Raw genomic sequence first — 23432 nt, forward strand, 5'->3', positions numbered from 1 at the left:
TGAACAGATAGGGAGGACACAAGGAAAGACACAGCAGGGAAGGAAGCCACGGACAAGGAGAAAGGGAGATTAAGGTAGGACAGAGTACAGACAGGGTACTGGAACCAAGACTCAAGGGCCAGGATATTCAGCCTCCTGGCAGGCAGACAAGGTACAAGGCAAGAAGTATTCCTCCAGAGAAGGAGGAAATACACAGAACAGGGCCTGGCTTCCTCAGCAGCAAGATACTAACTGAGATTAGACATTGCACAGGCCATGTTTCAGTGGGTGTGGCGGAACTAAATAGTCAAAGGCTCTAGGTGATTGGTCAGGGACAGATTAGGCAGGTGCACCCTGACTGCATAAGAACCAGAGAGTTCTGGCGCCGCCCCCCTATACACACAGTCAGGAAACATGGAGAGCAGAAGCACAGGACTGGCAACAGACAGATTTCACAGCATGGCTTGAAGCAGAAAGTTGGTGTACGGGGGGTGGGAGGCCATGCAGTGATGCCAGCAGGGTTGTTACATGCTGATTGCAACATCCTACAGCATGACTGGTTTGGCAGTGGGTCAGTAATGGTGTGGAGTGGCATTTCTTTGGAGGGCCGCACAGCCCTCCATGTGCTCGCCAGGGGTAGCCTGACTGCCATTAGGTACCGAGATGAGATCCTCAGACCCCCTGTGAGACCATATGCAGGTGCGGTTGGCCCTGGGTTCCTCCTAATGCAGGACAATGCCAGACCTCATGTGGCTGGAGTGTGTCAGCACTTCCCGCAAGATGAAGGCATTGAAGCTATGGACTGGCCCGCCTGTTCCTCAGACCTGAATCTGATTGAGCACATCTGGGATATCATGTCTCGCTCCATCCACCAACGTCACGTTGCACCACAGACTGTCCAGGAGTTGGCGGATGCTTTAGTCCAGGTCTGGGAGGTGATCCCTCAGGAGACCATCCGCCACCTCATCAGGAGCATGCCCAGGCGTTGTAGGGAGGTCATACAGGCACGTGGAGGCCACACACACTATTGAGCATCATTTTCTTGTCTTGAGGCATTTCCAACTGAAGCTGGATCAGCCTGTAATTTTATTTTCCACTTTGATTTTGAGTATCCTTCCAAATCCAGACCTCCATGGGATATTAATTTTGATTTACATTGATCATTTTTATGTTTTCTTGTTATCAACGCATGCTACTATGCAATGAATAAATATTTGCAGCTGCGCTATTTCATTCAGTGATATCTACAATGTGGTATCTTAGTGTTCCCTTTATTTTTTTGAGCAGTGTACTTAACATCTGCACACCTTTGTCCAGTATCCTGATAAATATTATCCCTTTTTGTGACACTGAAAACAAATGACTTGTACTTAATAAGTAACTGACAGTTAGGCTTCTTTCACACTTCAGTTTTTTGTGTCAGTTAAAATCCGCCAAAAAGGCGGACAAGCGGATCCGTACCTAACTGATGTGAACGGATGGCACAGGATCCGTTTTTTGACGGATCCTCAAAATGTGGAAATTTAAAGGAACCGCTGGCGAGAGAGAGAGAGAATTTTTTTTTTTTGTCTGGCACCCAGACAGAATTTCGGGTTAAATCAGTGTCTGGAGGATCCGCCGTCCAAAAAAACGTTGCAAGCTCCGTTTGGAAGTCTTTGAGGATGTAGACGGACAGCAACATTTTGGCGGATCCTCACAAAAACGGATGCAACGGACGGCAATCCACCAATAATGAAAGTCAATGGGGAAAAAAACGGATCCGCAAAGAAAAATGGTGGATCCGTTTTTTTTCCAAATCGGCGGATCTTGACTGATTGTCAAAAACGGAAGTGTGAAAGAGGCCTTAATAACGGTTATTATTTGCTTTCTTGGGGGGGGGAGTAAAAAAAAGCAATTTGTTAAATGAGCCATGCCTAAAAAATACAAAGTTTATCCATTACCTTTCATATACCATTAATTTATGAAAGCTTATTTTGCTGAACTAAGCATAAAATATAGTGCTTCATAACGCGTTACAGGTGGTGATAATTTATGGCCAATTTCCAAATTGACTCGGATATCATATGATACAATGATACAATACTGCAAACTGTGCTCAATATGTAAATATAATTTGCTGAGAGCAGGTGGATCTTTCAGTAACTCACCAGCAGTGATTCTCATATGTGTAGTAAGAAGTTCCACTGTAGCATTATTAAGGACAACAGCAGCTAATGCCACAAGGATGTATGTCAGGCTCATGTCAAATACAATCGATGTGCCTAAAATTGAAAGAGAGGGGGAATAATTTTTGTAATAGTACTGAGTAATGATATTAAAGAATTATTCGCAAAATCATAATGTGGTCCCATCATAATTTACAAATATAATTATCCATTTGTACCAATATAAATATTGACCGTACCCTGCTCTACTAAGTAATTCCTACACATACACTGTATGCGCTCCTTGCTCTATATTCCTTTGAATGAGGGGTAACAGTGCACTTCCTCGCCGACTCTGACCCAACAAAAGAGCATTGAAAAGAAGAGAGAAAGCAATGAGAAGGGAGAGCAGAGACCAGCTCAGCCCCTGAAACAGACGACTTTGCAAGGTAATCTGTGATGTTTGTTTTGGGGGCTGGTGTGGTCTCTGCTGTCCCTGTGTGCCACGTTCTCTCCTTTTTCAATACACGCTGACAGTGCGCTCTCTTGCTGACTCGTCACTTCTCATTAGAGCCAGCGAGGGAGCGCTCTGTTACTCAACATTCAAAGAACTACAGCGTAAGGAGCATATATTGAGCATGTATGGGAATTCAAAAGTAACGCAAGCTCAGTAAAGCAGGGACTAGCTGCTCCCCTGATACGGACGTCACTCATGACATTTCATTTCAGGGTAGGGACAGAGGCTGCAGCAGTGACCACAGCGCTGGCCATCGGATGTCATCATGCTTGAGCTTCCCAGCATGTACTGGGGATTCTAAAACAAAACATCACCAGAAAATAAATCAGATTTAAAAAAATAAGCAAGAAAATACAGTAGAGAGAGAACGGAAGGAAATGAATTAAAGTATATTAGAAAAGTGACTAGATTATTTAGTTAGACATTTATGTTGAAATTCAAATTTGATTTTGGAGCACCCCTTTATTATCAAGAACACCTTCAAACAACTTTGAAACACATAGTGATTTTTTTGTATAATTGCTTTAAATTTCAATTGTTTGTCTAAATAGTTGGCTTATGAGTACGGAACAAAACAAAATCCTCTATTCTTCGGTTCTGATGAACCATCGCCACCTTCAGTTCTATCATAATTGCAAAGCGCTATGGTGAAACCAACTCTTACCACATCCCTACTAAATTATCGGGGTTCTCAACAATTGAAAAAATGGAATGCTGACTTCTTAAGTATAATGAATTAGACATCACTTATTAATCACAAAAATAGATTTCCAACAATTATATAGACATAATAAAAAAGAGGTGAACATAAAGAAGGAATATTGTCACCTTGGGAGGATTTAAATGGGCAGAAAAGTTCTCAGATTAGCAACATAGATCAAAATTTCATCACATGGTATGAGAAATCAGAAATAGTTCAGGAAGCCTGGTGATTAGAATCACTAATCTTGTACAACATATGAAAAGATCTGTTATCAAAAAAGGCTCCTGTCATAAAGATCACATAATGTTTACTAATTAGCCACATGGATTCTATCCTAGCTTATGTACAGAGGTCACAATTGAAGAGACTTACCCATGACAAAAGTGAAAAGTGCTATTGCGAGTGTGAACTCCCAAAGGACAGCAATGAAGCACATTTTGCTTTCTCACAGCTGTCTCTCTCCACTGCGCTTCAATCAGGGTCAGACTGTGGTGTCTGGGGCCCACCAGGGGAATGGACTCTAGGGGCCCACCCTACAGCTATATGCAAATATCTGTCAGTTGTTATCCTGATTATAGTGGACCATCAACTGTAAAACACAGACGGCTCCTGCACATCTACTGTGCACCCCCAAAACTGGGATATATAATTACGGTAGTTTACATTAATGGAGTTCTTTGGTTAAAAAAAGTCATCACTGAACCATGGGCTCCACAGGATAGGTGATCGCTTAGGTCCGACCATTAGAAACTGCACCAATCGGAAGAATGAGGAAGTTTTATCATAGTAACATAGTTGTCAAGGCCGAAAAAAGCCATTCGTCCATCCAGTTCAGCCTATATTCCATCAGAATAAATACCCAGATCTATATCCTTCTAAAGAACCTAATAACTGTAAGATACAATATTGTTACGCACCAGGAAGACATCCAGGCCTCTCTTGAATCCCTTGACTGAGTTGGCCATCACCACCTCCTCATGCAAGGAATTCCAGATTCTCACTGCCCTAACAGTAAAGAATCCTCTTCTATGTTGGTGGAAAAACCTTCTCTCCTCCAGATGTAGAGAATGCCTCCTTGTGACCGTCACCTTCCTTGGTATAAACAGATCCTTGGAGAAATATTTGTATTGTCCCCTTATTTACTTATACATGCTTATTAGATCGCCCCCCAGTCGGCGCACCCTATCTTTAGCATAGGGTGCGCAGATCATGCGCGCCGAAATGCAACATGCTGCATTTCGGCGCACACGGCGCACCGTCAAAAGTGTGCAGCACGCTACTTTCACACTGGCAGCGCATGATCTGCGCACCCTATGCTAAAGATAGGGTGCGCCGATCGCATGCGTGCAAATGCGAAAGTAGGCGGTGATCCCGGATGGGGCGGGCAGGGAGCCGGATCGGGGCGGGGCTTAACGACGCAGTGCGCAGCGTTGTTTTAACGCGAATGTGAAACCAGCCTAACCAGGGATTTGTACAGAGGCAGTATAATGCTCTCATCATGTGTATCCAGACCTCTTTTAATGCACCCCATGATCCTGTTTGCCTTGGCAGCCGCTGCCTGGCACTGGCTGCTCCAGGTAAGTTTATCATTAACTAGGATCCCCAAGTCCTTCTCCATGTCAGATTTACCCAGTGGTTTCCCGTTCAGTGTGTAATGGTGATATTTATTCCTTCTTCCCATGTGTATAACCTTACATTTATCAATGTTAAACAACATCTGCCACCTTTCGGCCCAAGTTTCCAACTTATCCAGATCCATCTGTAGCAGAATACTATCATCTCTTGTATTGACTGCATTACATAGTTTTGTATCATCTGCAAATACCAATATTTTACTGTGCAAACCTTCTATCAGATCGTTAATAAATATGTTGAAGAGAATAGGTCCCAACACTGACCCCTGCGGTACCCCACTGGTCACAGCGATCCAGTTAGAGTATATATCATTTAAAACCACCCTCTGCTTTCTATCACTAAGCCAGTTACTTACCCATTTACACACATTTTCCCCTAGACCCAGCATTCTCATTTTGTGTACCAACCTCTTGTGTGGCACGGTATCAAACGCTTTGGAAAAATCAAGATATACCACGTCCAATGACTCACCTTGGTCCAGTCTATAGCTTAGGCTATGTCCATATTGCGTTAGGGGTATTCGTTTAACGCATCTGTCACTTTTGACATCTTTTGTGCCCTAGCGCTAACAGTATGCGCTAACATACTAACATATGGTATCAATTCGCTACCATGCGTTAGCCATACAGGTCTATGCACAGCCTCCGTTCGCTGTGCGCTAGACCAAACGCACCCAAAAATGCTGCAGACAGCGATTGAGGGTGCGTCATAAAGTAAGGATGCGTTACTATTATTGCGGCTAATGGGGGCATTAACGCATCCGTTACATAGTGTTAGTGCCGCTGTGTAACGGATGCGTTAAATGCAGGCCCCTAACGCAATGTGGACCTAGCCTTACCTCTTCATAAAAACTGATTAGATTGGTTTGACAGGAGCGATTCCTCATGAAACCATGTGTTGTGAGTTTATTTTCCCCTTCACCATTGAGGTCTGATGAACTCCCTCTTCTGGTGAAGGAAGGTAGTGAGGCTGATTACCAAGCACCTGAGCAGGATGATGATGACTGGGTGACTGGAATTGCTGACTGGATATAAGGCAGCCGACGTCCTTCTGCCTTGCTGGTGATTTCCCTGAGGGATTCTAGGAGACCAGTCTGATTCCTGCTCCTCAAAAGCTAAGTTTTCTGCTCTGCTTTTTGCATTTGTGTTTTGGTTTTGTTTTGCCTTGCTTTTCTGGATTTCTGCCATTCCCTGCTGGGGTGAGCTGAATTCCTTTTTGCTCTGTCTTCAGAAAATACCTGAGTACCGATATAGTCTTTTTGAAGCCTAGCGTCTTCAGGGCTTTTTTCCCTATCAGTCTGTTGGCTCTTGTTTTGATAGGGTTTTTGGCGGATTGCAGACAGCAGGTTTTCTATCCTGTCCTATTTAGTTAGCTTGGGCCCCATCATTTGCTCAGCCTATCTTTCTATCTGTGTGAGTGTTTTTTCATCTTGCTTCACCGTCATTATATGTTGGGGGCTGCCTATTGCTTTGGGGTCTGCTCTGGGGCAGTTTAGATTTCCCTTTCTGTCTTTAGGCTATTTAGTTCTCCGGCTGTGATCGAGGGGTCTAGGGCACCGTAGGAACCCCCCACGGCTACTGCTAGTTGTTGTTGATAGGTTCAGGGGTCTGCAATCCGATAGCTGACAACTTCTCTGGTTTTCTGGACTTAGCTAGTATTTCAGTTTTTGCCTCTTACGGTGACGCATTCATAACAACCATGCTAATGTGGAGTTAAATAGTTATTCTCATTGAAATAATCCAGAATAACATCCCTCATAAACCCTTCAAATATTTTACCAACAATAGAGGTTAGACTTCTTGGCCTATAATTTCCAGGTTCACTTTTAGAGCCCTTTTTGAATATTGGTACCACATTTGCTATGCGCCAGTCCTGTGGAACAGACCCCGTCGCTATAGTGTCCCTAAATATAAGGAATATAAGAAATAATGGCTTGTCTATTACATTACTTAGTTCTCTTAGTACTCGTGGGTGTATGCCATCCGGACCCGGAGCTTTATCTATTTTAATCTTATTTATCCAGTTTTGCGCCTCTTCTTGGGTTAGATTGGTGTCCCTTAATATAGGGTTTTCTTTGTCTCTCGGCATTTCACCTAGCATTTCATTTTCCACCGTGAATACCGTGGAGAAGAAGGTGTTTAATATATTAGCTTTTTCCTCGTCATCTACAACCATTCTTTCTTCACAATTTTTTTAAGGGAACTACACTTTCACTTTTGATTCTTTTACTATTGATATAGTTTAAGAACAGTTTAGGATTAGTTTTACTCCCCTTAGCAATGTGCTTCTCTGTTTCCTTTTTGGCAGCTTTAACCCCTTTACCCCCAAGGGTGGTTTGCACGTTAATGACCAGGCCAATTTTTACAGTTCTGACCACTGTCCTTTTATGAGGTTATAAATCTGGAACGCTTCAAAGGATCCCGGCGATTCTGATTGTTTTCTCGTGACATACTGTACTTCGCTTTAGTGGTAAAATTTATTCGCTATAACTTGCGTTTATTTATGAAATAATCAGAAATATGGCGACAATTTTTATAAAATTTTGCAATTTTCAAACTTTGAATTTTTATGCCCTTAAAACAGAGAAATATGTGACACAAAATAGTTACTAAATAACATTTTCCACAAGTCTACTTTATATCAGCACAATTTTGGAAACAAAATTCTTTTTGTTAGGGTTAAAAGTTGACAAGCGATTTCTCATTTTTACAACAAAACTTACAAAACCATTTTTTTAGGGACCACCTCACATTTGAAGTCACTTTGAGGGGTCTATATGGCAGAAAATACCCAAAAGTGACACCATTCTAAAAACTGCACCCCTCAAGCTACTCAAAACTACATTCAAGAAGATTATTAACCCTTCAGGTGCTTCACAGGAGCAGAAGCAACGTGGAAGGAAAAAATTAACATTTAACTTTTTGTCACAAAAATGATCTTTTAGCAACAATTTTTTTATTTTCCCAAGGGTAACAGGAGAAATTGGACACCAAAAGTTGATGTCCAATTTGTCCTGAGTACACGGATACCCAATATGTGGGGAGGCACCACTGTTTGGGAACATGGCAGGGCTCAGAATGGAAGGAGCGCCGTTTGACTTTTTCAACCTAAAATTGGCTGTAATTGAGATCGGACGCCATGTTGCGTTTGACGAGCGCCTGATGTGCCTAAACAGTGGAAACCCTCCACAAGTGAACCCCATTTTGAAAACTAGACCCCCCCAAGGAACTTATCTAGATGTCTGGTGAGCACTTTGAACCCCCAAGGGCTTCACAGAAGTTTATAACGCCCAGGCATGAAAATAAAAAATATTTTTTCCACAAACATGATCATTTAGTCCCCAATATTTTGTTTTCCTAAGGGTAACAGGAGAAATTGGGCCCCAAAAGTTGTTGTCCAATTTGTCCTGAGTACGCTGATACCCAATATGTGGGGGGGAACCACTGTTTGCGCACTTGGCAGGGCTCAGAAAGGAAGGAGCGCCGTTTGACTTTTTCAACCAAAAATTGGCTGGAATTGAGATCGGACGCCATGTCGCGATTGACAAGTGCCTGATGTGCCTAAACAGTGGAAACCCTCCACAAGTGAACCCCATTTTGGAAACTAGACCCCCTAAGGAACTTATCTAGATGTGTGGTGAGCACTTTGAACACCCAAGTGTTTCGCTAAAGTTTATAATGCCCGGGCATGGAAAAAAAATATTATTTTTTTTCCCCACAAAAATGATTTTTTAGTCCCCAATTTTTAATTTTCCCAAGGGTAACAGGAGAAAAGGACCTTAAAAGTTGTTGTCCAATTTGTCCTGAGTATGCTGATACCCCACATGTGCGAGAAAACTACTGTTTGGGCACACGTCGGGGCTCGAAAGGGAAGTAATGACGTTTTGGAATGCAGACTTTGATGGAATGGTCTGCAGGCGCTCTTCCACTGTCCCGATTCACGGGTCTGAATTTGGTTCCTCTGCTAGAGAAATTTAAAGGGAAAATAGGTGCATGATGCAAATTGGCTTTAACGGGTAGAACTAACCTGATTAAGATGGTCCTTATGCCACAACTAATGTACGTTTTGCACAATTCGCCGATATGGCTACCAAAAAAACGGTTTCGGGGCATTGATTCTATCTTCAGATCCTTGATATGGGGCAAGAAGCAGGCACGGATTAAATTTGGAACTCTGCAAAAAGGAAAGGAAGAGGGAGGACTGGCCGCACCAAATCCATGGGTCTATTTCTTGGCAGTACAGGGCCAGCATGTCAGGGGATGGAGAGAGCTTGATTGTGGAGGAGCAGCTCACCGACTGGTGGTACATGTGACGGGGAGATGCCCACTTATCCAGGGTCTAGAGGATGGTACCTTTAAGAAACTGGGAGCACCATATCCTACCATAGGCATGATTCAGAAGGTATGGGACACCATTAAAAGGATCAGAGGGGTGGATGAGCTGACTAGGTACTCACCGGTGTGGGACAATGAGCATCTGCCGGAACTTAATAAACTGCATCAAATGGGCAATTGGAAGGCGAAAGGAGTGAGATATGTGTGCCAGCTGCAGAGTGGAATGGACCTGAAGACCTTTGAGACATTGAGAGAGGAACTTGATTTGCCTTCGGTATGGGGTTTTCAATACTATATGCTTCGACATGCTTGGAGGGCACAGTGTAGATTGGGAGCCATGACGGTTCAGGGCGACATTGTACTAGACTTTGTGTGTATGAAGGGAGGGACGAGGGGAGTTATATCGAGCATATATCATGATCTACTACACTCCTATCTGGGGGACAATCACCTCACTGCAAAGAGTAAATGGGAGAGGGAGGTGGGTACCCTCACAAGAGAACAATGGGAGGCTATTCTTGAATATGTCCCGAAGATCTCTCTAAGCGAGCAGGCACGGCTCTCCCAATTATATGTAATACATAGAACATACAAAACACCGCTGGTCCTATTCAAGGCGGGCTTGAGGGGAGACTCTAGCTGCCTTAGATGTGGCACAGACCAGGCCGGACTGTTACACATGCTATGGTCGCGTCCGCGGCTGGTGGCATACTGGCTGGTCGTTATCAACAAAATTGAGAGAGCTTATGCATGTACACTCGACAGGAATCCAGTGCTGTGTGTTTTGGGGGAGGTGGATGGGATACCTGTCTCAGAACATTACAAAGTGGCAATAGCGAGGATGCTGTATGTGGCACGCAAACTAATAGCACGAAAATGGAAGGATTCGGAACCCCCCACTAGGAGGGAATTTATTGCTCAGACACGTACGGTAATGCATTTAGAGGAAAGCATTTACAGGCGAAGGCATGGTGAAAGAACTTTCGAAAAAATATGGTCTGCGTGGATGGCGGTGATATGATTGCTAAGACTCTCAAGTATACCCGGCATAAGGAGTATTGGGGGAGGGGGGAGGGGGGGATGGCTTTGATTGTATTACTACAATATATGTGAATTGTTACATGTATATGGATATCCACTGTTTATTGTTTAAAATCTTTTGAAACCTAAATAAAAATAACTGTTTTAAAAAAAAAGGAATGGTCTGCAGGCGTCATGTTCTTGTAGTCCCATCGGACGATGCCTGCACACATACAAGACCCCCAGCAGGCCCGCACAGACCCCCGGCAGCCGGCACAAGCCCCCGGCAGGCCCGTACAGACCCCCGGCAGCCGGCACAAGCCCCCGGCAGGCTCGTACAGACCCCCGGCAGGCGGCACAAGCCCCCGGCAGGCCCATACAGACCCCCGGCAGCCGGCACAGGCCCCTGGCAGGCCCGTACAGACCCCGGACAGCCGGCACAAGCCCCCGGCAGGCCCGTACAGACCCCCGGCAGCTGGCGCAAGCCCCCGGCAGGCCCGTACAGATCCCGGCAGGCCCGTACAGACCCCCGGCAGCCAGAACAAGCCCCCGGCAGGCCCGTACAGACCCCCGGCAGCAGGCACAAGCCCCCGGCAGGCCCATACAGACCCCCGGCAGCCGGCACAAGCCCCCGGCAGGCCCATACCGACCCCGGCAGGCCTGTACAGACCCCCGGCAGGCCCACACAGACACGCACAGTGTCCGCCCACGCACCGCCCACACTCTCCCCCCTCCCGAACTGGATTTGCAAGTAATGATTTTTTTTAATTCCGATATTTCTGTCCCATTGACTTGAATGGGACTTCCGGGATCGGAATCGGCGATACCCGATACTTTTTTGGGTATCGGGCCGATCCAATCCGATCTGATATTTCTCAATATCGGATGGTATCGCTCAACACTAATCGTGGCACTACTGTGCAGGTGCTCAAGTAGGTTATCCAAACCCGATAAACAGAGAGAAAAAACTTGGCACTCATTGTTCTTATGATATCTTGTATTACGACACTAGTCATCACAACATGGTGAGTATCCATGTAGTAATCAGTGTATATTGTTATCTCCTACTTTGTTTTGTTAGTGTTTCTACACTGCTTTTGGTTTAACTGTATAACCACAGGAGGATTTATCAATTTATTATTTTGTCATGTTCTAGACTGAAGAAGGTCCATGTTGGACCGAAACATTTCTTTCTTTACGGACTGCACAATAAAATGTTTACAGACTAAGATGTCAAGTTTTTTCTCTCTATTTGTGAGAGTGGACAGACCTCCCTGTGTCCAGGCTGGACACTACAGAGCGGTATTTGAGATACCTCCAAAGTGGACGGACTGACAACCGTGAGTGAAACTGACCGGGGTCAGTGAGAAATATTTGTGGGATACCTCTGAGGATAAGAGGCATCCGGGAACCTGTGTGGCTGACCCCAACAGGTAACAGACAGGAATCCGTGTTGTGCTGACCGGGGTCAGAAAGAGACTGTGTTTAGGCTATAGAGCCTACGTGCTGGACATGGCACAAACCTTTGTGCCCACAGATCTGAGAGAGCGGAGCTGTACTATGAACATTATGGAGTCATCTGTCTGATGTAAGACTGTTTGCCTTTGTTCATGCTTCCATGGTTTATGGAGAAAATAAACCACATAGACTGTTTTAAGTGAAAGATCGTTCCTATGTGCATGTTATATCGCTGCCAAGCGAGTACACTGCAACCCGCTAGTGAGCGCCACGTCACACATCTCTAGTCTGGTCAAACTTTGCCTTCCTAAGAGTGTTTTTGTGACTTCCTGACAATTCCCCCTAGCGAAAGGCAAGTGAAACTGTACATTATTGTGGTCGCTATTTCCTAGATGCCCGCTGACCTGCAGATTTGTTATTCTGTCAGGTCTATTAGATAGTATTAGGTCTAAAAGTGCTGCTCCTCTGGTTGGATTCGGCACCAATTGTGAAAGATAATTTTTCTTGGTTATTAGCACTAACCTGTTGCCTTTATGGGTTTTGCAGGTTTCTGTTTCCCAGTTAATATCTGGGTAGTTAAAGTCCCTCATAACAAGGACCTCATTATGGGTTGCAGCTTCATCTATCTGCCTTAGTAGTAGACTTTCCATGATATCTGTTATATTTGAGGGTTTGTAACAGACCACAATGAGAATTTTGTTAGCATTTTTTCCTCCATGTATATGGACTAGACATCCTCATTCCCTTCGCTAACATCCTCCCTTACAGTCGACTTTAGACAAGACTTTACATAAAGACAAACCCCTCCTCCTCTCTGATTTTTACAATTCTTTCTAAACAGACTGTAACCTTAAAAGTTAACTGCTCAGTCATAGTTTTCATCTAACCATGTCTCGGTTATTCCCACTATTGTCATAATTACCTGTAGATATTTCTGCCTTTAGTTCTTCCATCTTGTTTGTCAGGCTTCTGGTGTTAGCGAGCATGCAGTTTAGAGGATTTTGTTTAATTCCAATCTCCTCCCTGTGGATTGTTTTAGAAATTTTCTTACCTCGTTCTGATTGTTGTCTTGGGTCTTCATTGCCGAACCTCATATCCTTCATAAGTATATTTCTGGCTTCACGTTCGAGTCTAATGTTTTTCTTCCCGTCCCCTCTTCTTCTAGTTTAACGCTCTCCTGATGAGTGTAGCAAGAAGAGGGGACGGGAAGAAAAATATTAGACTCGAACATGAAGCCAGAAAATACACTGATGAAGGATATGAGGTTCAGCAAAGAAGACCCAATCGTTGATAGGACACTTATCCCCATTTTAAAATGTGGCAAGTGGGATATCTGACCACAGCTCCATTCTGTCTCTTTAGGATTCCAGAAAAAAAACAAGTGCAGCCGCTGAGGGAATGAATATCCAGTGATCAAGTTGTACATGCCACTCCAGTCTAATGGAGATGAAAAGATCCACATTTTGCTAATTGGGTCCAAGGACTCAGACCCCACCAATCAATACGTTATCGCTTATCCTATGGAGAGATGATTACTTTTTTTCACAGGAGAACCCCTGTAACTGCATTTCTGACGCTGTGATCCAAGTATTTAATCTCTAATGGAAATAAAGAATCTTCTCCAAATTAATATCAGAGAGAACAAATGACCGCCATACACAACACAATCCCCTATACCAAGACCAATAAGAAGAAATACAGAGAAGAAATACCACCACACCATGACCAGACCACATAGTGACCGAATAATATTACATACAAGGAACAAATACAGCCACGCCATGACCAGATCACTCATTAGCACCACATAGTGACCGAATAATACCACATACAAAGAACAAATATGCCACACAATGATCAGACCATATAGTGACCGAATAACATGACATGTTACCAGCATATAGGGGCGAAATAATATCACATACAAGGAGAAATACTGCCACGCCGTGACCAGATCACAAACTACCACCACATAGTGACCGACTACTACAATAAAGTAAAGGGGGAAAAAGAAAACCTCTTTAAATCTTCTTCCTTAACAAGTGTGACGAGCTGCGTGTTACTGGAGCGTTAGTGCGAACAGAAGTAAGTGTGTGACTTGTGATTCAGTAACTTTGGATTCAGGGAGTCTACAAGGGAGGAATTACTGAACTGCTCTTCATATTTTTTTTATTATTTTGCATTTCTTTATACTTAACATTTCTGTCGGGTGCAATCCCCATTAGGAAATCAGCTCCATTATTGACAATGCCATCCAGTGCACATCTTGCCACATGTATGCAATCCTTGAACAGCCGGTCGAGGGTGCATACTGCTGTGCGAGATGTGAGCACGTTGTGCATTTGGAAGCCCAGGTACTTGATCTAAATGTGCAGCTGGCAACACTGAGATCCATAAAAAATATGAAAAGAGTCTTCTGCTCACTGGGATAGATGAGGGGGAGGATGGCAGTATGGAGCTGCAGGAGAGTGAGCTAGCTGGGTGACAGTTAGAAGGCGTGGTAGAGGGAAGAGTGCCAGGGAGGCTAGTCTTGATATGGAACACTGTTATGATTGAGTCACCGAGGAGGAAAAAACAAAACACAAGCTCAGCCCAGAAAATCAGAGGTTGGAAACTAGCGGATTGCAGACCCCTAATCCTATCACACAACTAGCAGTAGCCATGGAGTGTTCCTACGGTGATCCTAGACACCTCGTCAAAGCCGGAGATCTAAATAAGCCTAAAGAGAAAAAAGAGAAAAACTGACTGCCCCAGAGCAGACCCCAAAGCAATAGGCAGCCCCCAACATATAATGACGGTGAAACAAGATGAAAACACCAACACAGATAGAAACATAGGTTGAGCAAACGATGGGGCCCAGGCTAACTAAAAAGGACAGGACAGAAAAGCTGCTGTCTGCAATCCGAGAAAACCCTGCTAAAAATATTACCAACACAACTGATAAGCAAAAAGGACCCTGAAGTCACTAGACTTCAAACCCTATATCAGCACTCAGAATATTATGAAAGCAGAGCAAAAGAGAACACTGATCAAGGAATAAGAATCCAGCACACCCCCGGCCGGGGATGGCTGAACTAAAAAAAACAAGGTAAACAAAACCAAAACTAATAAGTTCAATAGCAGAGTAAAAACTTATCTTTGGGAAGCAGGAATCAGACTGGTCTCCAAGAATCCAGCAGAGAAATCACCAGCCACTCAGAAGGGCGGCGGCTGCCTTATATCCAGTCTGAAGTTCCTGTTACCCAGTCACAATCCACCTGATCAGGTGTTTGGTTTCTTTCATCCAAATCAGCCTCACTACCTTCCTTCACCAGAAGAGGGAGATCCTCGGACACAAAAGGTGAATGAACAGATGAGCTCACAACAGAACACCCCAATAAATTTGCTAAGCTGGCAGATGAGGGGGGTGTCGGTACAGGGGTAGCACTGCTGCAAGAAAGCATGTGCTCTAAAAGCCGGAGGAGTATCTGCTCCAGTAAATGGGTAAATAGGAGAGCAGGGCAGGCCAGAAAGGTGCTGGTAGTGGAGGACTCAATTATTAGGGGAACAGACAGGGCAATCTGTCACAAAGACAGGGATCTTCAAATAGTGTGCTGCCTACCAGGTGCTCGAGTCCGACACATCGCTGGTCGGGTTAATAATAATAATAATAAATTTTATTTCTATAGCGCCGACATATTCCGCAGCACTTTACATTTCAGAGGGGATTTGTACAGACAATAGACATTACAGCCTAACAATAATCACATAGATTATAACAAATACCAAGAGGAATGATGGCCCTGCTTGCAAGCTTACAGTCTATGAGGAGAGAGGTAGACACGAAAGGTGGGTGATAACAGTTGCCCTGATTGTATGGACCAGCCATAATGTTAAGTGTGTAACAGTACAGACACAGAGGGCTAATGGATGCATAAAGCATGTGGGAACATGATGCGGGGAACCTGGTTATGGTAAAACTTTTAGTTGTGCCACACAGGGATAGATTAGGTTAATGTGTTGAGGCGATAGGCCAGTCTGAATAAATGCGTTTTCAGGGCACGCTTAAAATTGTGGGGATTGGGGACTAATCGTATTGACCTGGAAAGTGCATTCCAGAGAGTTGGCACAGCACGTGTAAAGTCTTGGAGACGGGAGTGGGAGGTTCTGATTATTGAGGATGCTAACCTCAGGTCATCAGCAGAGCGGAGGGCGCAGGTAGGGTGTTATACTGAAACAAGGGAGGAGATGTAGGGTAGTGCTGAGCCATGGAGGTCTTTGTGGGTGAGGGTAATAAGTTTATACTGAATTCTGGAGTGGAAGGGTAGCCAGTGTAATGACTGGCACAAGGTAGAGGCATCGGTGTAACGATTGGTGAGGAATATGATCCTGGCTGCAGCATTCAAGACAGATTGGAGAGGGGAGAGTTTGGTAAGAGGGAGACCGATTAGAAGAGAGTTACAATAGTCGAGACGAGAATGAATAAGAGAAACAGTAAGAGTTTTTACAGAGTCAAAAGTAAGAAAATGTCGTATTCTAGAGATGTTTTTGAGGTGCAGATGACAAGAGCGAGCCAGTGATCGAATGTGGGGGGCGAAGGAAAGCTCGGAGTCAAGTATGACCCCAAGACAGCGGGCATGTTGCTGGGGAGTAATAGTGGAACCACACACAGAAATGGCAATGTCGGGTATAGGTACATTTGTAGAGGGAGGAAACACAAGGAGTTCAGTCTTTGACAGGTTCAGTTTCAGATATAGTGAGGACATTATGTTAGACACAGCGTTTAGACAATCGCCGGTGTTTTCTAGAAAGGCTGGCGTGATGTCAGGAGAAGAAGCGTATAATCAGCATAGAGATGGTACTGGAAACCAAATCTATTAATTGTTTGACCAATAGGGGCAATGTACAAAGAGAAGAGGAGGGGGCCTAGAACCGATCCTTGAGGAACCCCAACAGTAAGGGGAAGGTGAGAGGAGGAGGAGCCAGCAAAAGATACAGTGAAGGAGCGGTCAGAGAGATAGGAGGAGAACCAGGAGAGAACGGTGTCCTTGAGGCCAATGAAACGGAGCATAGTGAGGAGGAGCTGATGATCCACAGTGTTGAATGCTGCAGAGAGATCCAAGAGAATTAGCATGGAGTAATGACCATTTGATTTAGCTGTTAGATCATTAGAGACTTTAGTGAGGGCAGTTTCAGTAGAGTGTAAAGAGCGGAAACCGGATTGGAGAGGGTCGAGAAGAGAGTTATCAAAGAGATAGCGGATAAGACGGGAGTGGACCAGGCGTTCCAGGAGTTTAGAGATGAAGGGAAGATTAGAGACAGGTCTATAGTTAGCGGCACAGTTTTGGTTGAGGGATGGTTTTTTAAGTAGTGGATGTATGATGGCATGCTTAAATGAGGAGGGAAAGATACCAGAAGAGAGAGAGAGGTTAAATATTTTAGTTAGGTGAGGGGTGACAGCAGGGGAAAGGGACTGGAGGAGATATGACGGAAATGGGTCACTGGTGCAAGTGGTTGGGCGAGAAGATGCAAGGAGCCAGCTTACTTCTTCTTCTGTGACTGGTTCAAAATCAGAGAGTGAGCTAGATGCAGTGGAGGATGGAGGACAGTGCATGGTATGAGGTGATTGGAAGATAATTTCCTGTCGAATCTGGTCAATTTTTTCTTTGAAGTAATTGCCCAGATCATCAGCTTGGAGCTCCGTGGTCGGGGCCTGTACTCTTGGGTTGAGTAGAGAATGAAAAGTGTCAAAGAGACGTTTCGGATTATTGGACAGTGAGGTGATGAGGGTGTTGAAATAGGTTTGTTTGGAGAGGTGAAGGGCAGTGTTGTATGGTCGAAGCATAAGCTTATAATGGATGAAATCTTTGTGTAGATTGGATTTTCTCCAGACGTTCGGCGCACCTGGAGCACCGCTGCAGGAAACGTGTTTGCAGGGTGTGCCAGGGTTGTCGCCATCTGTGTTGTGGTGTTCTATTTATATGGGGTGCAAATTCATCCAGGGCACTTTGAAGTGTTTCATTGCAATGCTTCAAAGCAGAATCAGGACATGAGAGGGAGGAGATAGGGGCCAATGAAAACTGCAAGTTCTTCATAAGTTTCTGGGTGTTAATGGCCTGTATGTTTCTATAAATATGGACAGTGGGGGTGACCTGAGCAGCCTGGCAGCTTTTCATAGCGAATGAAAGAAGATTGTGGTCAGAGAGCGGGAGAGGGGAGTTTGCAAAATCATCCAATGTACAAAGCCGAGAGAAGACCAAGTCGAGGGAGTTTCCGTCTTCATGCGTTGGAGAATTAGTAAGCTGCGAAATGCCAAACGAGGAGGTTAGAGATAAAAGATGAGTAGCAGATGGGGAGAGTGGAAGAGCAATGGGGATGTTGAAATCTCCCATGATGAGGGTAGGGATGTCTAAGGAGAGAAAATGTGGAAGCCAAGTGGCAAAATGATCCAGGAACTGATGGGGGGGGCCGGGAGGACGATACACCACCGCTACTCGCATGGAGAAGGGGGTGTAGAGTCTGACGGCATGGACCTCAAAAGAAGGGAAGACTAGTGAGGGTAGTTGAGGGATAACCTGAAAGGTACATTTTGGTGATAGGAGCAGACCAACGCCTCCACCTGCTCTATTGTCTGATCTTGGGGTATGAGAGAAATGTAGTCCCCCGTATGAAAGAGCAGCAGCAGCGGTAGTGTCTGACTGCTGGATCCAGGTTTCAGTAAGAGCCAGGAGGTTAAGAGAATTAGAAAGGAAAAAGTCGAGTGAAGGAGAGTTTGTTACACACTGAGCGAGAAATCCAACCTGCACAATTAAGAGAGACAGATGGCATGCAGGGAATATTAATAAGATTAGAGGGGTTTCTGAGTGTAGCAGTTGGGGGGTTTGACTTTCTATAACATGGTGGACCAGGGTTGGGAGCAATGTCTCCTGCGACTAGGAGGAGGATAGAAAAAGTGAGCAGATGGTTAAGTGATTTGTGAGAGCGTCTCTTATGTTGAATGGTGGGACTGACTGGATCTGTGCAAATTAACAATGTGAAAAGAGCATGAGTGCTATACATAGGAGAGGAAAGGAGCGAGGGGCCGATATGGATGGAGAGTAGAGAGTTAATGCCAGGGCGCTGGATGTGTGTGAATGCAGCGGCCAGAATATAAATGACACAAATGCATATGGTATATATTTGTTGTACTCCAAATGTACAGGGAGATGTATATAAATGTCTTACCTGTCTCCTGCCTTGTCTAACTGCCATTTAATAACTGCAAGTACTTTGATACATGTACTTAGATTACATGTACTGTCACACTAAGCGATATCGCTAGCAATATCGCTATAACTTGTGAAGTTATAGCGATATTGCTAGCGATATTGCTGTGTCTGATACTTACATACGACCCGCTCCCCCGCTGCTTATCGCTGATCGCGCCGAGAACGTTCAGGACTGTTTCTCGTTGTCAGCTTCCTGCGGCGCTTCCTGCTGTGACGACGAGCGAAGCGTGGAGCCGGGCGGGAGGACGCAGGATCGCCTGGTGTGACAGGTAAGTAGCGACCCCCGTCCCCAGCGATGTCGCTAGTGAGATCTGCCTGTGTGGCAGCTCACTAGCGACCACTTAGCGATGTACCAGCGATCCTGACCGCGTCATATCGCTGGTCGGGATCGCTGGTACATCGCTAAGTGACAGTACCTTTAGAATTTTTTTTTTTTTGCTCTCTCTCTTCCCGTTAATCAATCAAACTAAATTGAGACAGCAGGACCCAATAAAATGTTGTGGTCAAATAAACAGATGTCCAGCACTACATGGATCATAAAGCACTATGCAAAGTTTCTTGACCTCACAACATAAGGGGACAAGCAGAGTAAGTTGAAAAAACTATGTACCAGATATAAGCTTGCATAGTTGAAAACACATATATAGCATTCAGGATTAACTGCTTGCTCACATTGAATGGAGAAACACAGGTTGATTCAGAGCAGAGATTGAAAGATTAACAGGGTTGACAAATTAAAGGGAGGGGCTGGTGGGGACCCAGCGGTCATGGTGCACATTGGCACAAATGACAAAGTTAGAGGTAGGTGCAAGGTCCTTAAAGATGATTTCAGGGAATTAGGTTGCAAGCTTAAAGCAAGGACCTCCAAGGTGGTATTCTCTGAAATACTGCCTGTACCACGTGCCACGCCAGAGAGGCAACAGGAAATTAGGGAGATAAATACTGTAAGTGGCGCAGGAATTGGTGTAGGAAGGAGGTGTTTGGGTTCCTGGAGAACTGGGCCGACTTCTCAGTTGGCTACAGGTTCTACGCTAGGGACGGGCTGCACCTCTATGAGGAGGGTGCAGCTGTGCTGGGGAGAAAATGGCTAGAAGGTTGGAGGGATATATAAACTAGGGATTGGGGGTAGGGTATTCATTTTATAGGAAGGGAAAATAGTGCAGATAGTGACCTGGACACAATTAAAGAAATTGGGGGTGGCATGGGGGTGAAGTTAGAACAGTTAATAATTTAAGAATAGAGGTACAGAGAGATACATAAAGTGCATATATACTAATGCCAGAAGCCTCACCAATAAAATGGAGGAATTAGAGTTAATTTTGTTGAAACATAATTATGACATGGTGGGGATATTGGAGACCTGGCTGCCATAACTGGGCTGTTAATTTACAGGGAAATAGTCTGTTCAGAACTGACCGTACAAATAAGCGAGGGGGAGGTGTGTTTATATGTAAAATCATCTTTAAAACTCATCCTGCGTGATATGTGAATCTAATGAAAATGTAGAGTCGCTGTGGGTGGGGAGATAAGGGTAGGGGGGAAATATAATAAATTATTGATAGGGGTTTGTTATAAGTCTCCAAAAATAATGGAAGCAACGGAGAATATCCTCGTAAAACAAATATAGCAGCGACTCAAGGAGAAGTCATTATTATGGGGGACTTCAACTACCCTTAAATACATTGGGGAATAGAAACCTGCAGTTCCAGCAAAGGCAATAGGTTCTTGACAACTATGAGAGACAGTTACCTTTCACAACTGGTTCAGGACCCAACAAGAGGGGGGGCACTGCTAGACCTAATATTAACCAACAGGCCAGACCGCATATCAAATATAAGGGTTGGGGGTCACTTGGGTAATAGTGATCGCAAAATAATAAGTTTTCATGTATCCTTTAATATGTGTGTTAGAGGGGTTACAAGGACACTAAACTTCAAGAAGTCAAATTTCCAACGGATGAGAGATGATCTTTGTGCAATTAACTGGGATGATATTCTGAGACATAAAAGTACACAAAGAAAATAAGAGACGTTTATTAGCATCCTGAATAGAACCTGTGCACAATATATAACGTATGGGAACAAACATGTTAGAGATAGGAGGAAACCACTATGGCTAAATAGTGCTGTAAGGGGTGCAATAAGAGATAAAAATAAAGCATTTAAAGAATTTAAGCAAGTAGGTAGTGATAAGGCATTAAATAAATACAGAAAATTAAATAAATTCTGTAAAAAAGCAAATCAAGGCAGCAGAGATTGAGACAGAGAGACTCATTGCCAGAGAAAGTAAAAATAATCGTAAAATATTCTTTAACTACATAAATAGTAAGAAACTAAATAATGATGGTGTTGGTCCCCTTAAAAATAGATTGGGTGAAATGGTGGATGAGGATGAGGAAAAAGCCAATATGCTAAATTACCTTTTTTCAACAGTATTTACACAAGAAAATCCCATGACGGATAACATGACCAGTGATAACAAAAATTCTCCATTAAATGTCACCTGCTTAACGCAGCAGGAAGTACGGCGGCATCTAAAAATCACTAAAATTAACAAATTCCCAGGCTTGGATGGGATACACCCCCGAGTACTGCAGGAATTAAGCACAGTCATAGATAGACTATTATTTTTAATCTTTAAAGATTCCATAATAACAGGGTCTGTACCACAGGACTGGCGTATAGCAAATGTGGTGCCAATATTCAAAAAGGGGACAAAAACTGAACTTGGAAATTATAGGCCAGTAAGTTTAACCTCAACTGTGGGTAAAATCCTGGAGGGTTTTCGAAGAGATATTATATTGGAGTATCTGAAGAATAACCTCATGACCCAATATCAACATGAGTTTACGAGGGACCGTTCCTGTCAGACTAATCTGATACATGTCTATGAAGAGGTAAGTTCCGGACTGGACCAAGGGAATGCAGTGGACATGGTGTATATGGACTTTTCAAAAGCTTTTGATACGGTGCCACACAAAAGGCTGATACATAAAATGAGAACAATGGGGATAGGGGAAAATATGTGTAAGTGGGTTAAAAGCTGGCTCAGGGATAGGAAACAAAGGGTGGTTATTAATGGAGCACACTCGGACTGGGTCACAGTTAGCAGTGGGGTACCACAGGGGTCAGTATTGGGCCCGCTACTTTTTAACATATTTATTAATGACCTTGTAGGGGGCATAGAGAGTAGAATTTCAATATTTGCAGATGACACTAAACTCTGCAGGGTAATCAATACAGAGGAGGACAATTTTATATTACAGGGGGATTTATCTAAACTAGAAGCACGAGCTGATAAATGGCAAATGAGCTTTAATGGGGATAAATGTAAGGTCATGCACTTCGGCAGAGGAAATAAGATGTATAATTATGTGCTTAATTGTAAAATACTGGGCAAAATTGTCACTGAAAAAGACCTGGGTGTATGGGGTGGACGACAAACTCACATTTAGTGGCCAGTGTCAGGCAGCTGCTGCAAAGGCAAATAAAATAATGGGATGCATTAAAAGAGGCATAGATGCTCATGAGGAGAACATAATTTGACACCTATACAAGTCACTAGTGCAAGCACACTTAGAATACTGTGTACAGTTCTGGTCTCCGGTGTATAAGAAAGACTGGAGCGGGTGCAGAGAAGAGCGACCAAGGTTATTAGAGAACTGGGGGGTCTGCAATACCAAGGCAGATTATTACACTTGGGGTTATATAGTTTGGAAAAATGAAGGCTAAGGGGTAATCTTATTATAATGTATAAATACATGACAGGACAGTACTGTTACAGTAGGCGTCGGATTTCTGTCGCTGCACAGCAAGAATCCCGTGCCTTACTTCCAGCGGTCTCCCATTCCTCTCCAGCCGCAGAGGAGGTTGCTCGGCAAACTCGTCGGTCAAGGCGCTCTGCCCAGACCAGCTCCGTGTGTTTGCTAGCTGCTGCCACCTCTGGCACAGCTATGGCAATACATGCTGTTCAGCAGCGAGATTCTCCAGGGACTAAGTCCCCATGTCGGGTCACTGAGCATGCCCGTGGAGTGATCTCCCATTGGAGATCGAAGGTCACGTGCTCAGGTCCTGCTCCTGTTCGGATTGGCCCATCCGAGAAGCCAGGAAGGTCCCGGACGCTCGCGGCTATAAAAGGTTTGCATGGCCGCTCGGCCATGCGCTAGGATAGACTGTATTTACAGACTATGTGGAGTGAGTGATGTATGCACGTATGAATGTCTCTGGTGAATGACTCATTAAGAAACCCCTACCCTTGGTACGCATGTGTTGTGCAGCCTAGCCTGCTAGCGCCCAGGCTTAGGGATAGGTACCGTAGGTCAGAGGTTGAGTCAGGCATCAGTCCTCACCAGGGACTCGGCACGCCTCAGTGCATGTGCTCCACACTTCATAGCCA

The 23432-nt window shown here is 44.4% G+C and overlaps 1 protein-coding gene across 1 annotated transcript in view; it reads right to left on the minus strand.

Moving 5' to 3' along the window:
• The window catches only part of SLC29A4 (solute carrier family 29 member 4), a 236119-nt gene that overhangs the window by 121392 nt on the left and 91295 nt on the right, over positions 1-23432 (minus strand). The window contains exon 4 of the mRNA XM_073558133.1: positions 2127-2240. Coding sequence (XP_073414234.1) covers positions 2127-2240 — 114 coding nt within the window. The remainder of the gene's footprint in view (positions 1-2126; positions 2241-23432) is intronic.

The sequence above is a fragment of the Dendrobates tinctorius genome, unplaced genomic scaffold (genome assembly GCF_039654945.1).
Source record: "Dendrobates tinctorius isolate UK_male_01 unplaced genomic scaffold, ASM3965494v1 ptg000254l, whole genome shotgun sequence".
NCBI classification, from domain to species: Eukaryota; Metazoa; Chordata; class Amphibia; order Anura; family Dendrobatidae; genus Dendrobates; species Dendrobates tinctorius.